At 45.5% G+C, this 17,450-nt stretch overlaps 1 protein-coding gene across 3 annotated transcripts; it reads right to left on the reverse strand.

The window, feature by feature from the left end:
• Positions 1-2,143: 2,143 nt before the first annotated feature.
• On the reverse strand, positions 2,144-16,318 carry LOC141962332 (carnosine N-methyltransferase 2). Of its 3 annotated transcripts, XM_074910326.1 has the most exons (8): positions 14,546-14,834; positions 12,208-12,269; positions 10,594-10,732; positions 8,881-8,933; positions 5,612-5,719; positions 5,387-5,517; positions 4,313-4,406; positions 2,144-3,287 (listed from the first exon to the last, which is right to left on the reverse strand). In XM_074910326.1, the coding sequence occupies exons 1-8, from the start codon at positions 14,569-14,571 to the stop codon at positions 2,932-2,934; spliced, it is 969 nt and encodes a 322-aa protein (XP_074766427.1). In that variant the 5' UTR covers positions 14,572-14,834; the 3' UTR covers positions 2,144-2,931. The 3 variants fall into 3 exon arrangements, with proteins under 3 accessions (XP_074766427.1, XP_074766428.1, XP_074766429.1); XM_074910327.1 differs by lacking the exons at positions 12,208-12,269; positions 14,546-14,834 and adding an exon at positions 16,227-16,318; XM_074910328.1 differs by lacking the exon at positions 12,208-12,269.
• Between the last annotated feature and the right edge of the window lie 1,132 nt (positions 16,319-17,450).

Here is a 17,450-nt window from a genome sequence, read left to right on the forward strand (position 1 = left end):
CAACAACCCAAGAGCAAATTTCATGCAGCCTTTGCTCGCACCCGTGCTGTTGCAGTCGTGACGTTTTTTACAAACCAGAGCCCATCATCAAGAACATGACTACAGTAGAAAAAAGCGTGGTCCCCAACCACTGGAATCAAGATGTGATGACCCAGCAGAGAAAGCTGAGCTCAGGCAGTGCTCCATGCTCCTGCCCGGCTACTTGACCCTGCTTGTTCAGGCCAGCATCTCCAGCGTTTTGGGAGGCAGCTTTAATCTGCTGGCTGCTGCAGCCCTCTCGTGGCCACACAGACCCAACCGCGCTCCTGCATGCTGGCTGCTGGGAAAGCACAGACCAAAATTCTGTGTGGGAGGAGAGCATATTTTTAAAAGCACAACAAATAGTTATTAAATAGCACATTCACCCAAGAACAAATATAGAAATAAATGGAACAGGCACTTAATATAGTATTTGTGCCAGGTATACAAGCAGAGTCATTCTTAAATGACTTGCTTTTCAAGAATCAAAAGAGAAATTACAGATAGAGCATTAAGCAGTCATGTTTTTAATGGGGTGCCCTGTTTTATCTCTCTAGGCTGTCACTGAACAGTCTGCTTTGAAGTGTGCCTTTTCTTTTGAGCATTTGCACATTGATTTACAATAGTGTGGGTAAATTTTGTGCTCACGGGTTTTGCTGAGTATCGGTTTATTGGAAATGTGTCTATCTGCACAGGAAGCTCCAAGGAGGATGAAAACCTCCTGGGCTGGGGAAGACCTGAAGGAACCTGGGCTGTTTCAAAGTTCTGCAAAGAAAACCAGGTAGATGGTTCTTTGCAGCTTGAAAACCAAGCCTGATTTTTGCTATATGTTGTTTTTCCTTTTAATCTACAATCTAGTGACAGAGATATCGCTAATGCTTGAAATAAACTATGGGAATTAATAACAGAAGGAGAACACTGATGGGAGCAGTGCTGAGAGCCTGTCCAACAGCCCAGCCATACACTCTGCTCACTGCTGTAAGCAACCACAAACAAAGGAGATACCTGTAGAATAAAAAAATAAAGGATCAAAATTGAAAGCTTGTGCATAGGTATGGGGTACTCTGGAGGAGGTTGACCAGTTTTGATTGATGTTTCTTAAACTGACAGCAATAGTACTTACAGACCAGGATGCTGCAGTCCTGCCAGAGGGATGATGTTCCACTAGCATTTTCCCATTGCTTTTCTCTTTTTTCCTTTACAGTAGTTTCACAGGAAACATCTGCAGGAGAAATGGCTGCATTTCAAAAAGATATGAAAAACCCCAAACAAAACTAAAAAGCAAATAGAAAAAAACAAACAAACAAAGTGGAGCCACAATGACTCCATGAGGTGACATTACCTTTTCAGACAGGAGCACTGTTACCTCTGTCAGTAACTGCATCCAGGCAGATAGACGGTGTGGGGGGGTGGGGTAGGTTTAGCGGGATCAGCAGGACTCTGGGTGACAGTGACATCTAATATGTCGCAAGTTGATGTGCCAACCCATGTGTTTGTGATGTTGGAACAAGCCTTTTGATCAATACCAGGCATCAGTGAGACAGCGGTACCTGAGCCCCTTCAGGTGCACAAGAGCATGTGCTTTCCAGCTTAAGCATGGAAAAATCAATTTATAGAGGTGGACGCTGTTTGCAATGAAGCCAGTGGGACTTCAGGCCCTTTCCTCCCCTGTGCCCAGCCCAAGGTCTGCACAGAACCATAGCCCTAAATGCAGTGCCCAACCCCACTGGTGTCCTGTGCAGGATCTCCCTTTCCAGCCAGCTGCCCTGGCAGCACCTCCTTTAACCCTCTGAACAACTCAGGACCCTGTGGAAATAGTCTTAACTTACCTATATTAACAGCTTAACCACTTATATTTAATTAAAGTAGATGCTGTTTTATTGTCATGTAGCGATGCTTCTTCGAGTGAGCCAAGCTGCCTCCCATGGCTGCAGGACAAGAAAAAACTGCAGCTCACTGCCAGCTCTTCCACATCCTCAGGCTCATCATTCTCACTTACAAGAAACCCTTAATGCTTCCATAAAATGGTATTTTGCATCTTTTTTTTCATGTAACTAAATAACCTCTTAGCTCTTCATTTTCTGCAAGCCCACACATGCAAAACAAGATGTGACTTTTTGGGTTTAAAATTGATTTTATTTTATATGGAGAAAAACAGTAGTAAGAAAGTAACAAAATTAATATCTGCCTGAAAGAGCACAGGGCAAGTATCATCCTGTGATCCAAAAAATTCTCCAAACAAAAAAGCTGATAAATTTTTAAGACATGTCTATATTGTGAGATGCTGGGATCTTTAGGGCAGTAAATACCTACACTGATAAAATCTGTAGGAAATAGCCTAGTGCAGAGCAACTTACAGCTCAGGTCTGGGTGCAGTGAGGTGCGTTAACTTGGGTGCAAAGCAGCAGGGACACCTTGCTTTGTCCTGGCACAGCTGGAAGCAGTGGGTCTGTACGCAGGCGGCATGGGGGCTGCAGCCTCCTCCCAGCTATAAAGCAGGGCCTAGTCATATAAACATGTCTTTAGGTATGTAAACATGCTGGCTATATAGAAAAGTGGAAACTGCAGTGTCAAAAGCACAGACAAGATGCACACCATTAAAAGAAAAAAAAAAAAAAAAAAAAAGTCCATGTAGGCTTTTAGTGAGATAGAGCTCTTTACTTCCTGGAAAACATTCTCCTAGGGCTGGACTAAATAGCCAGAGTGAAATCTTGGCCCCATTGACCTCACTGGGACAAAGAGCTCATCCCCGGTATTGCAGTCTGCTGACCCTGACTGGGAATGGGATGCTGTGGCTGAGCCCCACTTTTTTGCCTTCTTTCCTGCAAGCTGCCTTCTGTCTACACTACGCCCTTCTGTGACTGCATCGCCCCTATACCCACGCTAACTTGTCTTCTGCAGTTGGTCCGTACTCTAGGATTCAACCACAATCATACTCAAGTTGTTGCTGAAGATGATCCTCCCATCCCTTTTGCTGCTGCACTCAGGCTGGCAAAGAGCCTCCTGCAGCCGCTGCCGCAGCCCCGGGGGGGCCGTGCCCAGGAAGTTTTTTGTCCCCGTCAGGAAATCCATCATGTGGCCTCCAACCGGATCCCCCTCAATAAAGCACTCGGTGATATCCCAGCCCGACGGGAACTCATAAACGTGGTATTCAACACCCAGTCTCTTCAAAATGTCTGTGACGCTGTTGGAGGTGATGTAGTGGCCGCTGTCAGTGGAAGGCAAGCAGTGCCTGTACTTCTTCCATAAGCTGGCCCATCCGCTACTGTCTGCCAGAGCAGAAGGGAATGTTATGTTTGTAAAGTCAAGGCAGTCAAACACCAGGTGATGCAACTATGAAATGACTTTGAAACACTCCTTCTCTACTGGCCTAGACTTTGCCAGGAGCAGTAGAAGGACTTTCCCCTTGAGTGCACTTATAATTGTCGGTGCCTGGAGAGGAGTAAAACTGTGATCGACCTCAGCCTTCCTTCCAAAACTCTTCAGTTTAAAGGAAACTCCAAGGACACATTCTCCAGCACTAGATTTGCCCAGAAGGAGAAGTACACACATATATCAGCACACTGAGCCTGCACATGCATGCTACCTGTTAACTGTCCCCTTGGTAGACTAGTACAGATGGGTTTTTTTAAACATTGAACCTCAATTTTACGTATACATCAGAAAATACATACCTGAAAAGCCAGTCCCAGCTAGCAAGGGAAACAGTCTACCAGCAATGTTAAAGGGAGTTATAATGTCAAAGGTGGGAAAGTGTGCTTTATCCACTGCACCACAAGCTGTGGATCTTTGAATAGTACACTGTAAAAAACACTTATTTTCTAATAAGGGTGATGATGTTGTAAGTGCCTCTGTTTCCTCTTGGCAGCTCCTGTTGTCCTGCTGGGGTCTGGGCCATCGCTGTGCAGAGGGCAGAGCCCCATAGATGGGTCCTCCCAGAGCTCAGGTTGTACAGTGCTCATTTCACCATGGAGGAGGATTGACCCTCATTCATTAACAGTGACACTGCTCTCTAGCCAGTAATTTCACAGCAAGAGGTCCCCACAAGTTAGAGAGCAATTCATCTACTTCATAAGCAGGCAAGCAAGAGCACGAAGGTTACACCTAGGCAGTCCCATCAGATATTGGGGTCCAAGAGGCTAAGCACAAGATCGCTTGTTCCCTATGAAATACAGCATTTGTTTTATTTAATTAATAAGCACTACTAAAATCCCAAGAGGAGTATTTGTGGGTCTTATACTTCAAAGCTTTCAAAACACCGACAAAGAAACAAGAAATAAAAGGCCTTTATTACCTGATAATATTATGATCAGGAGTTTACCATGATGGTCAAGGCAACTGTGGAAATACTTGATAGTATTGGGAATATCCTCCACACGGTACAGCATCTGGAAACAACAAAAGTTACGCACAGACGTTATTCCTCTTCCAAAGTGCAGTTATTTTAAATTACTTCCCAGTTGCTTCCCTGCCTGTCCTGACACAGGATGCACGTTTAGGAATGCCTATAGGACAGAGCACCATCAAATCTCAACAGCCTGGGGTCAGACCCAGGGAGCCTCTGCTCAGCCTCAGCCACCTGCCCAGTGCTGCCCTTCAAGCCCAGCACAGTTTTGTGGTTGGAAAACACATGCGGAGGGGAGTCCCCTGGTTTCTGTGTCTGGTCCTTATCACCAGGGGCATTTCTCAGACATGTCTGGGCCACGGGCAGGCTGAATCTCTTCCAGACACTGAGGAATTTGCACTAAGACAAAGCAAGGCTCATCTCAAAGGCTGTCCCTGGGACCTGTAACTTAGTCCTTGAACCAGCTGTCAACTCCCTGAAGCACTTTCTGACTGTGAAATCAGCTCTTATGAGATGAAAGCAAAATGAAATAAAAGGCAAATGAACTAAAAGCCACTATAGCAAGAAAATAACAGATTTTTTACAAAAAATAATTGGCACATACAACATCAGTGTCATCGGTATCAGAGACACAGCAGCATAATTTTTGACCTAAAACCTGACACAGGTGTTCCTTCACTAAACTTTCCCTTGGGTGCCATCCCAACTACTCTGATAAGGCAAAAAACTCAAGGTTTCTTTGCAGCAGCAAAGCATAATTGTTGGTCTCCGTGTGATGTGTGACAGCCTGAGCCTGAGACTCATCCTGTTTTATTACCCACCGCACACAGTTAAACCAGTACAAACCAGATACCAAAATGAGGGTGGATAAGGAATGAGGGTTGGTGTTTGTAGAGCTGCTGCAGAAGTTATTACTCGTGGGAGAACTGTGCTAAGCTCTGGTCCCCCTAACTTCATGCATATGGCAGAAATGAAGGGAGTAGTTAAAATGAATACTCCTATGTTAAAGCAACACTCCGTTACCTGGATCATATGGATGAAGTCAAATTTCTTATGTGCACCTTTCTCTTTCATCTGTTGTTCGTACTCCGAGGAAGTGAGCTGATGCCAAATAAAAGAGACATTCTGCAGGTCTGGAGCTTGATTCACCAACTCTGTTTTAGAATGTAGAAGAAAAAAATGAATTTTACAAAACAGCAGAAAAACTCATTGCTCAAATTGACAGTCCTCAGGCAGGTATAGCCTTACCTTTGTAAGCTGCCACATGCTGTGGGTTGGGCTCTATGATTTCATTGTCAATAAGGACCCCTGGGTGCGCAGCCTGCAGTATCCTGATCATTTTCAAATCCTGCTCACCTTTTGAATAAACACAAAAGCTTTGCTTTAAAAAGTACATAAATGTGGTGAAAGGATGCCAGCGCACCTGTCACCTCTGCTGCCAGGAAGAAGTGAGGCACTCTCTAACTTGCAGTTTGCATGGTGGCATCTAATCCAGCCTTACCATATGATATCTTACTGCTTGAGGTAACATATACTTGAAGATAAGATGAAGAACAAGGAGGGGCTAAGCACCAGTGCAGAAGCGTGCTAATGGTGATACTCTGGGTCACAGAACAAGCAGGTCAAAATAATCAAAGATCGATGTTTAAAAAAAAAAACCAAAACACACCAAACCATGAAGAATTGGGTTTCAACAAAAAATGCAAAGTTTGAATGGGGGCAAGGAGAGAGTCAGCACAACTGTACAACTCAGTGTGGCATGGGGTGACCTGTGCCTTCGGCACCACCCCAGGGAGGTGATGGCAGCTCTGCTGGTGTGACACAGCTTGGAGACCCGGCCACCTGCACGGCAAGAGGAAAAACCTGTTCACATGCAGCACCTTGGGTCTTCCCTCTTTGGGGACTGGTCACACGGTCTCAGCTCTGGGCATCGACTAACTAGTTGTTACCTTGGAACTCCAAATAGACACTCACATATCTGTGTGTAGGTGCCCTGCAAATTTAGCTATTGGTGCTTCTCTGTTGCTGTCTAAGCTCTGGAGGAGCAGTGGCAGTCTGTCCTTCCATTCTAGGGAGTTTCCAGCCTCTTTTGAGGTGATGCAGGTCACTCTTGTTTTCTCCCAGAATGGCCACGATACACCAACTGTACAAAGTCCATCTGGTTCATCTGGGACTATGGAAATAAACAGCAGAGGTTACCACCTTGAGTGGACCTCTGCAAGAATCCTGACTGTAGCTGATGGTGGGGCCTAAAAATAGTCCTGCCCTTGCAAATGTCACACACAGAGGGCTTGATATGAGATACTGCATCTTTCCTAGCCTTTCAGCTGATTGTACCAGCTATGAGAAAAGTTGTCATCTTTGGCAGGTGTTGCAGTAAATAGAATTTAAGGAGGGAAATATCAGCCATGCCAGCATTACAGGAACGTCCAATGAAGGACGTGTCTTTTGAAATTGGAGAAATATATGCAAGACCCCTGAGGAATGCAGTGGCAGCAGTGCAGGGCTGGCCAAAGGCACAAGGAGAGAGGCTGCAGCTGCATCCATTGAAGGTGGGTGCATGCACCAATATTGCTGATAGGAAGGAATATCCCTACAGCAAGCAGCTGAATCATTTTAGACAGTCCTAAATGCCACTTAGCATGTGTCTGGGGTGGGGAGCACCAGCAATTATAGGTGCTGACATGGGATCTCCACAGGCTCAAGGCAAGCAGGAGGCAGAGCATCGCTGTCCCATGCCCTGGAGCCACTGTTGTTGACAAATGGGTATCTCCACAGCAGATGGGTATTTTAAAAGCTGTTTGTTGGGGGTTTTTTAATTCCATCTCTGTAAAATGCCCTAATTAAGTCTTTTCAGGAGCAGGTAATAACATCCTCAACTGGGGTGTCTGCAAAAACAAGTAAACAGGTAAAATACAACCCTTCAGAGTAGGAATTTCTCTGCTCCAGCTTACCCTGCCAACAAGAACCCTTCAGCATAACCACAGTGAGGCTGAAACAGGAGTGAAACCCCTTTGCAAAGAGCAGCGCATGCTGGCACTGAGGTCACAGCTGAGAGAGTTAAACCAGCCATGGGAAAACATGGGGTGAATGAGAAAAACGTGATACGGGCAGGTCAACAGTCTTTTAGGATGTGGAGTCGGTCACTAATCCCCATTAATATTTTTGTCTACTAAACTAATTCTGGGGGCTCTGTGAAATCAGAGTCCAAGCCTGGAAAGGTCAGGGATCAGATATAACCTTTTGCTCAGTGCCATCCTAGCTCACTCCCCTGCCCAGCTGCAGAAGTTCAGCTCTTGCAGCATGGGGAAGCTGAGGAGGGGGGGGGTGAGTCTGTACCCCTGTCCCATCACCTGTGAGGGGCAGTTACCCAGGAAACCCTGGAAATTTTAGAGTTTTTACTTTTCCATTAAAACAACTTCTGAAGGGGAAATAAGGAAAAATGAGGACAGTGCAAAAAGTTCATTTTTCCCTTGTGTTTTCTTAGAATTTCGGTTTTATATTACTTAATGAAAATAGAGTGTAATTGAGAACTGAATTATTTCTTCCTGCTTGCTTTCTCATATGCTCTAACATATTCCCAATTGGGGAAAACAGTTCAATGCTGTTTTTCTCTTACTCAGGAAAACAAGCCAAAAAAAAAAAAAAAAAAAAAAAGAGAGAGAAAAATACCTTCATTTGAAAGTACTAACACTTAAAATTCAGCTGAAAATACTTTTTAAAGCAAAAGCAAACTCTGACAAATCAGACTGTCACTTCTTTTCTTTACTTTTTATTTTCTCCCAGTTTCCCTAGGAGCAAAGCTGGACCCCTCTTTTTTTTTTTTTTTTTTTTTAAGAAAGACAAATGCATTTACAACAGCTTTAAAGCTATTTTTCCAAAAGATGGGTTTCTCTCTGGGGGGAAACATAATTTGCAGTTAAGCCCTACTTATCACCAGATAAAAAACACAGTAGTAACACGGAAACACATCTTGAAAAAGCTGATGCAGCCCCATGCTAATGGTTGTGTCCAGATGGTTTTGCACCACCTGGAGCAGAGCATTGCCCAGCCTTGGCCTGTAGGATCCCTAAAAGCAAAGTAAAAAGAGAGATCTCTTCAAGTGAGATAGTCTAGGACAAGACTTTGGATAGAACGAACCTCCCAGATGTATCTAATTTTCTCCGATGAGGTTTGAAGATGCTCTTGTACATAACTTGGAGCAGGACTTCTTACTTTGAGACATATAAAGTCAGATGATAGTCATCAAGAGGCAGAGACTAAGCTAAATTCATCACATGCATCTCACTTGGAAAGATTTGAGCAGCAATGTTTCAGAATGGAGACAGGGAAGGAAGGGAGGGAGCTTCGCTCTCATCCCAGCTCCACGCCCGATTTTGCTGTTCTCTGCTTCAACGAGAAACACAGTTATTGATGCCTGAGTAGTTATCCCCATTGCTCAAAATTTCAGTATCACTTTCTGCTGCCCACAGGGACCCTCCATCCCCCAGCATCAGCAGTGCTGCTAAACTCCTTACCTGTGCCGCTTCCAACTCCCAGAACATTTATAGTCGATTTTCCATTGCCGAGACTGAAATTATAAGTACACATTACTTAACCATACTATGTCACACGACTTCATGTTTTAATTCTAATATCTTGGATGCCACATTGACCCAGAAATTTTCATGTTTTGCCACATGATTTGGGACAGAAATTCGAGCATCCCTTTGGAGCCCAGCTATAACCAGCTGCGTGGTGGGAGCCAGCTCCATATTAGCAAGCTCATATTTCAAAGTACAGTAGGCATCAGGATATAGTGTTTCTCATCCTTTGCCAGAGAATTTTCTTCAAGTTGTGGCTGGCACCATGGAAAAAGACCTTGGGGAACCCCAGGGCGAAAGGTTCTCTTTGGGGGTAACAGGGCTGTGCCTGGCTGGGATGGACACTGCTGGGGATGCAGGGACAAGGTCAGTCAGGGCAAAACCTCTGCGCCCTCAGAAGACAAGTTTGGTTTTCCAATATTGGATATAAATACCCAGAAAAAGTCAAAAATCAGGCTTTCCAGGTGACCTGAAATCCTCTCTTCTCAACATTAATCTCAACTGGAAATTGGGAGGGAAGGTCAGAATTTTCAATAGTTTTTGTCTTAGAAAAAATACTCTTGAAAAGACAAAAAAACCCCAAAACAATCACGTTTCCTAGCAGAATATTTAATAACCGCCTGGCTCGAGGACGAGGAGCCCAGGCTGGAGGTGCCTCGCTGCTCTGACATGCTTTATGGCCTTATTCTGCTCTCAGGCATGGACAGTGCAGGCGGATTGAGTTTCCCATACACAGTCTCAGGAGACACCACAGCAATGATTCAACAAGAGAGAAACAAGGAGTAAATCCTGGAGGCTGTGAGTTAGTCAAGGAGCCTTAGCCCAAACGAGGGACAAGACCTTTTGACAGACCCACAATCAGCCGCAATGTTTTGCATCATTTAAAATTCACATAAGTAAATTTTTCAATTAAAATTTCCCAATAGAAATTATTTTTAATGATTATTTTATAGCAATATATATATATATCTGCTATGGAGAATTAAAATTTGCCTGCCAAATTTTTTTCTCAATGGAGAATGCAGTTTCTATATAACATCTAAAAATTACCCAAACTTGAAAGGACTTTCTTGTGGTTTGGATCTAAGCTGTTCTAAAACTATCTGCCGTCATCCATGTTTAATATATTACATTAATACTTCACAAAACTGATTATCATTTGGTACTTAAGCAATGCAAATCGACTTAGGATAGAAATAAGGAGGTCTTAGGGGATTGAGGAAACCAAGAATTAGTCACTAGCAGAGAATTAGAGATGTGTTTCTGTTTGGTCTGATGTGTGATGAAGTCCCAAAAGCAGGGAGAGAGCATAAGAGAGCTTTCTTTTGAATAAAACAAACAAACAAAAAACCCCCTTAATCCTTGGAAAATCAGCTAATGAAAAGAGACGGACATGCAAATGAGGTCTTGATTCTTTCCTTAACATAAGCTGAGAGGCAGCACAGTGTGTTAACTGAAATAGCACGTACTCTGGAGTCATTAAACAGAACATGCTGAAGGCCGCTATTAAGGGACTTAAAACTGAAAAGCATTAAAAGTTCATTCCTGCTCCAGAAAATCCTTCAACGTGTTTTCTGCCCCTTGCATGCAGATTTCCCCCCCCAGGACAACAGTTAGCTTTCCCAGCCCAGTGGAAGCGCTCCTTACCCAGCCATGATGTTGGGCATTGCTTCCTTGTTGAACTGGTCCATGCACTGGTGCTCTGTTGAATGATCCAAAAATGACTTAAAGGCCTCTACATACTCCTCAGCCGTGAGACTTCTCATGGAAGGGATCACATATAGCTCTTGAGAAACAAATATGATTGTGTGTTAGAGATTTCGAGGCAAGTGAAGGATTAAAGCACTTACCTCGTGGAAGAAACCCAACCCAACCCAACAGAGGCCAGAGACTTGGGAAGACGGTATGGAGGATGAATGGCCCAGGAACCATCCATGCAGGTGGGCTCATACGAACACTTTCCAACCTGTGCACACTCAGAGTTTGAAAATTATTCTTAGATACCCTTTGACATCAGTGTATTTGTTAAGTGCCTCGTTACTACAGGTCAGCCTGAGGAAAATGTCTCCAAAATGCTTAGCCAGATATGAGGTACTTGGTTTGCAGAAAAGGAGGTAACTGGAATGTTTTCCTGGAAGACTCAAGGCAAGAAGGTGAAGGGAATAGCACAGCAGGTCCAAACCTGGAGGGACCATTGCTTGAACATATGCAGGACAGTGAAACTGAAGTTGCCAGCTGTTGGTACTCTTGCTATTAGGGGTGATGCAACACAAAAACTGCCACCTGCAGCTAAAGCGAAAATAGTCAACCCTGTGCACCTCATTTCTGACTCTTGCCAGCATGGGACTGCAATGCACTGCCAGAAAGGTGAATTCACCGCTGGAAACTGCACCTCGTGGCCAGGAGGGCAACTGATAGCAAGAGCGTTTCTTTTGAATGGGCTGATGCTCAAATGTGGGTGGCTGAGACCAAGAATTCTAGTTCTGAACTGACACTCAGGGCTACTCAAGGGGCTGCAAGAAATTACTGAAAAACCTCGCTTTCCTGCTGTCTCACCTTAATGACAGTGCTGCTGCCAGGACACGAGCTCTGGCAACTGCTTGGGTCTGAGGAGCAATAAGACTAAGACTTGAGGCTCATGAGAAGATGCCATGAAACTCCGTACAGGCTCGGGGGTCTATCTCAGACAGAGACCTGCAGTAGGAAGGCAGTCACAGTGTCAGTCTCAGTGTGTGAGATCAGCATTGGAAAGGTAGCATTGAATAGGGAAAAAATCAGCTTCTCCTCCGAAACAAGATGAGGATGAAGGACAGGACTCAGCAGGACATCTTCATCCTCATTTTTGCTTATTGAGGAGCTGCTTATTTATCATCTGCTTTTAGTTGCCACTAGTAAGAAAATTATGTATGTCTCATACAGGACTGTGCAATCTTAAACTGAATGCCTGTGCTGTTTCCAAAACCACACATCATTGTCAGCTGTGCTTTTGGTAGGTGTGTATGGAGACCCTATGGCCAGACATATCAGAGGTAAAGATACCAGCATCTATCCTCAACACTTTGAACTATACCCTAACATGAACCTGAAATCACCTGAATTGCAGTCAGTTTAGCATCCTGTTTCTTTTTTTTTTTTTTTTTCCCCAAACAATCTCTAACTCCAAAAGAATTTAAACATGTTTGTAGTGATAGCAAGACAAGGGGGCATTTTATTTTAATCTCCTTTTTTTTTTTTTTTTTTTTTTCCTTTTCTCCCAAATACCTGAATTATCATGTGGAGCTGTCAGAATCTCTGCTTCAAAGTTCATGCTGGGGAACCTATTCCTGTAAGGAAAGTATAGCACTTCAGTTATTTGAAGAACCTGTACACTTTGTTGAAGCAGAACAAAAGGAAGACGCTCCAGGACAAATTTTCCTTGCCTGATAATCAATGTTATTCGTTATCTTTTACTAGACTAAAGAAAGTCAGAACTTCTTGGTTAACTCATAAGCATCTGCAACGGACAGGCCACCTGCCCCAGCACTTGGCTGAGACGTGTTGTGGAAGCTCTTCCTACCTCTGAAGAGTTGTTAACCAGTCAGTACAGTGGGAGGCATTGGACTGGCTGATATTACACACTCTGTGTGTAATCATGAATGGAGTAGGAGAAATAGCAGTGGAATTAGGAAAAGGCTCTAGTGTGCTTCAGCATCTGAAGTGCTAAAAGATCTGCTTGTCCCACCCAGTGTTTCAGGGATCTTTTTGCTTTGCATTTTTTAAACTTCAGATTTTTCTGTCTTCAAATGTTACATTGGGTAACCTGTAGAAGGTAGAGAACTCAAAGAGCAAAAGTCAAAAAGGTCATTTGACCATAATTGTTTTCATTCAGTCACATGTTTTCATTCTTAGTTTAGGGTTTTTTTGGTGAAGACTTCCAGCAATGAAGCCACATCTTCACTTTTCTTTGACAATGTGCCTCATCTATAAAATGGGGATGAGGTGCCACTAGCAAAAGGAAGGGAGGAAATTAAATTGGAGCAAGGACCTCCAAAAAAAGTGCTGGGGTGAGGTTATCTATGCAAGGTGAATAGTCACCTGGGTAACCACATTTCTGTATTGATATGCACAGCAAGACTTAGGGATGATGTATCTCTATATATAGGCATGTTGCTGCTCCTAAAACTTTTCTGTTAGAAAGTGCTTCATGACAAGTAGCCTGCGATAGCAGTAAGCAGCCTCTGAGTACCCTCTGCCAGGGAAAAAACTCCTGTGTGAATAAGAAACAAGCCAGGAGGTGGAAAAGAAAGAAGGGAGTCTTGTAGTGGGAATTTGAGATACAAATACAAAATGACTGCACTAGCAGGTAGCAAGGAAGTGGCTGTGTGTTAATAATGATGAAGGCAAGAAAAGAGTAAGTTGTCTCAGAGATGCTGGGGCGCTGTAAGAGTCCTGCAAGATGAGCTGATTTCATCTGAGTTCACTGCCAAAGTCACGTACCTGGCTCCCATGAGGTACATCAAAGGTCTCAGTTCCACCACCTTGACCTCGCCTCTCCCCAGAAAAGACAGCACAGGTCAGCAGTAACAAGCCTGAACTCAGCCTGCTTCCATAAGCTCCAGCTTGGCTGCAGGCTAGTCCCTTCAATTTCCACTCAACCCTCTGACCTCTTCCATCTCTGCCTGACATAACAGAGGACTATTTTGTCCTCTCAGCTGGCTGAACCGAGCAAGATGGTTTTCAGAATAAATCTCTCACTAAAATGCTGAGGGGTAGCGTGGCTACCCCTGCTCAGAGAGAAACAACTCTTGGGGTCCCAGGACATGAACTCCATTTCTGGCCGGTCAAATGTTTCCAGCCATCCCAGGAGACCTGCCAGGTGACCTGGACAGACTGCAGCCCAAGTATTCACCAGGATGGATGATGCCAAGATAACTCTTCCACCAAGACTTTTGTTATTTCTCCCCAGGCAGTTTCTAAGATTGATTAACACTTGTTGCTGGGAAGGTGAAACAGGCTTAGTTATTGCTAGGAAAAAATGGACTTCCTCTAAAATCTGGCTTTAAATCTAGCCCAGATCTGAAAACTAAGTGCAATACTTTGCGCTGGTGCTGCCCGTCCCAGGACCCCAGTACCCAACAGCAGGACCGAAGCAGTGACTGCCAGGGAGCCAGATGCGTGTGGGCAGCTGGTCCTGCCACTGCTCCTGGCTAGGTTGGAGCTCGCCGTTAGCCAGCTTAGACCTCTTTCCCTCCACGAACTGAGCCAGTTGCCTTACGGACTGCAGGCATAGGGCACAGAAGGATTTCACAGTCACTTTAGGTGATGCAGCACCTTCAAGTTGAAAAAAATCATTACATTCAAGATGTTTCTAGAAACACAATTTGCAAGAACATCTCTACGATTCATAATTTCATTACATCTAAACTTGGGCTGCTAAGGGGCTAAAGGTCTCCTCACAAAGGCTAGCTTAGTCCCAATCCCGCCCAGGGCACGGGCACATCTGTTGTCACTCCCACCTTACACACATCTGTCTGTGACACAGGGACAGCGGGGCTGGCTCTGCCACCCAGCCGGACGGTGGGGCAACGCTCACCCTCGCTCCCTTCCAGCACCCACGTACCTCTTCATCTCCGGGGCCGGGTCCATGGTCGGAGCGGGAGCTGTGCCGGGACACGGCGGTTGGGCAAGTGGCTGGGGGTTAGCCAGGTGCCTGGCCCCTATGTTAACATGTCCCCCTGCCGCCCTGCTCCTCGCCGGCCGCTCGGCTGGCCGCAAGGCTGGCGGTGACCCCGGGCACCTGTCAGGACAGTTGTCACGGGAGCGAGAAAGGGAAACCCGAGCCCCCACGGGAAGAAGCAAGGGGCCGGGCTGGGCGATGCACAAGGCCTGACGTCTGCAGGGCTGTCCTCATGGCAAGGGAGCTGCGCTGTTTTCAAGGGGAGGGAAAAAAAGGAAGGGTCAGATTGAGACTTTCAAAACTTTAAAACCTGAGTGGAAGTGGCAGAGGGGCGTCAGCACCAGGCAGACCCGGGGACCATTTCCATCTGCTTTTTAATCTGCTTTGAACCCTGCCTCTCCTCCGTGCTCGCTGCCCCGGATGGGAAGAGCTGCTTTCCTGCATCCCTGCCATGCTGCTGCCTGAGGGACAGATGGGGATTCACTGGGAAATCCCCACTTTGTCCAGAGAGAATAGTGTCTTTTGGCTGCCCAGAGACCTCAGCAAATGATTTTGACTTCTCTGATTCAGGGGAAAATGGGGCATAACAGCGATACCTGCCAGCAGACACAGAAGCCTCAAGGGCAGCCCAGCACCCCACTGTCCCTGCCTGGTGAGGAGGATGGGCAGCTGGGTCAGGGGACAGTGAGCCCAGTCTGTTCCCACTCTGCTTGCTAAACCTCAGGGATTAGAAAGCAAGGAAACTTTTTTGGGGGAGAGATGACCAAGCTGGAGGTGGCTGGCAGTCACCCAGGATGGGAGTAATAGCAGCAGCTATTACAAATATAGGCAATCCTGGGTGCTCCCTGCACCTGAATTTTGATTTTCTCCTACCAAGAACTACAGAATCCACAAGACTGGTGGTCCTTTTGACTAAAATCTAACAACACAAAGGTAAAAAAGAAAGGATGTAGAGACTTTGTATGGCCACGTGAGGTCTGGTGGTGGAAAGTGCAGCAATAGGATCCTCTCCATTCCCATTCCTTGAAGGGAAATGGGCTCAACAGATTTAGCAGATGACAAATAAAAAACTCCTCCCTTGCTGAGATCCCTTCCTCAAAACACTGCCTGCCCCACACTGCTCACTGAGGCCAGGGATCACACTCTCAGGTGGGGAAGCTTCACCATCAAGTGACCTGTCTTGGTTTATCCTAGATTTGGCTTCCAAGTGGATTTATCTCCACCCCAAGGCAGGTCTGCAGCAGCATGTTAAACTAGAAATGGCCACATTGCTGCTTTCAACCAAAATATTCAAACCAAAGGTGAGGAAAGACCAGAACCTTTTTGCTAGCTCTAAAATGCAGATTTGGCTCCTGATGCTGTTTTTCACATCAGCCATTTCCACCCCTCACCATTTCCACCAGCGATGCCAGACCCCAGACACCAACCACGCAGCGGTGGATGGCACCTGGTGTTTCTCAGCTGAGCCCCACACGCTGCAGCCTCAGGTCCCTAGTGTCCCACAGTCACCTCCACCTCATCCCAGCTCCACCACAGCACCTGCTCTCTGGCCCAGGCATCCCCCCCACCCCGCCATGCCACCTTCAGGGCTGGACACCCAGCAGGTCCCAACAGAAAGCCTTACCTCCCCAGAGCAACAGGAGCTGTAGAGAAACCTCCAGCATCCAGGAGCTGCACAGCCCTTGGAAACTTCCCTGTACATCCACTGCAGGCAGACACCCCTCCCCAGACCCCCCCTGCGTCCCCCACCCTGGTTCCAACAGCCCACATAGGCACATGCCACAACTGAGCCGGCATTAGCCTACAACAACAGCCTTTGTTCCCCCAGCGCTGGAAACAACAGCACATTGTGGGCAGCTGCCTGTGCCAGCAGGAATTGGCGGCAGGGTGGCTTTGGAGGATGTACCCTCTGCACGTTGTGCTTTTGGTTGTTCTGGCAAGCTCGTGACTAAATCCGCTCTAAACTGTGTTTTTCGTACAAATGGAAAAAGCTGTGTTTTTTGATCAGGGAGATGATGGCTAAAGCTAGAGCCAGGCTGCAATGAGAGAAAAAACAAAGCAACAGTGTTTTTCCCCACACGCTGCAGCTGTGGAGGTCAGTTTGGGGCTGACCCTGCAGAAATAGATGATTCACTCTCCCACAGGCAAGCCCGCCTGAGGCTGGTATCGCCCACAGCACCAAGCCCCCTCAATGCTCCATCTCTACCAGCCCACCACAAGATGCCTAAGACCTGTGCTTTCAGGCAGGAAAGTCTGGGTATTTGGAAAGCAAATTTCAATGAATTTAACTTCTCGATAGTGGCCAGCTTTTAGGCTGATGAACATCAGGAAAGTCCTTCACATCTTTACAGAGTTCCTCATGGCATTACTAGTTTATTTTTTGACACGCTCCCAGCTTCACCTTGAACAACTGATTAAGGCCCAAGTACTTTAATGCTGATTTTCTTGTGAGCAGAGCTCTTTACTTCTGCAGCAGTGTTTCCTTTTTTAATGACAATGTTTTCATCAGTTAGATATTTTCAGTTTCCTAGAAAAAAACTTCTAAGGTATAACCAGCAGTTTATAACCACCAGTATAACCAGCCACTCTTCTAAGTAAAATATTTGGTGCAAACATGTTATTCTGCATTAGGCACATTCTGATAGAGAGGAAGATAATCAGCAATTTTGCAGCACCCATTTTCCTGATAGGTAAAGACAAGATTTCTCATTAAAGGAAGAAATTTTGTCATGCATTAATTCTATTAAATATTTAACAGCTCCTGAGCAGCAGCAGATCTTGGAGTTCAAGCACCAGTATTTGTTTTTATATGTGTATACAGTTGGGTTTTTTCCTATCTGACATCTGA

Source organism: Athene noctua, chromosome 7 (assembly GCF_965140245.1).
Source record: "Athene noctua chromosome 7, bAthNoc1.hap1.1, whole genome shotgun sequence".
In the NCBI taxonomy this organism is placed as follows: domain Eukaryota; kingdom Metazoa; phylum Chordata; class Aves; order Strigiformes; family Strigidae; genus Athene; species Athene noctua.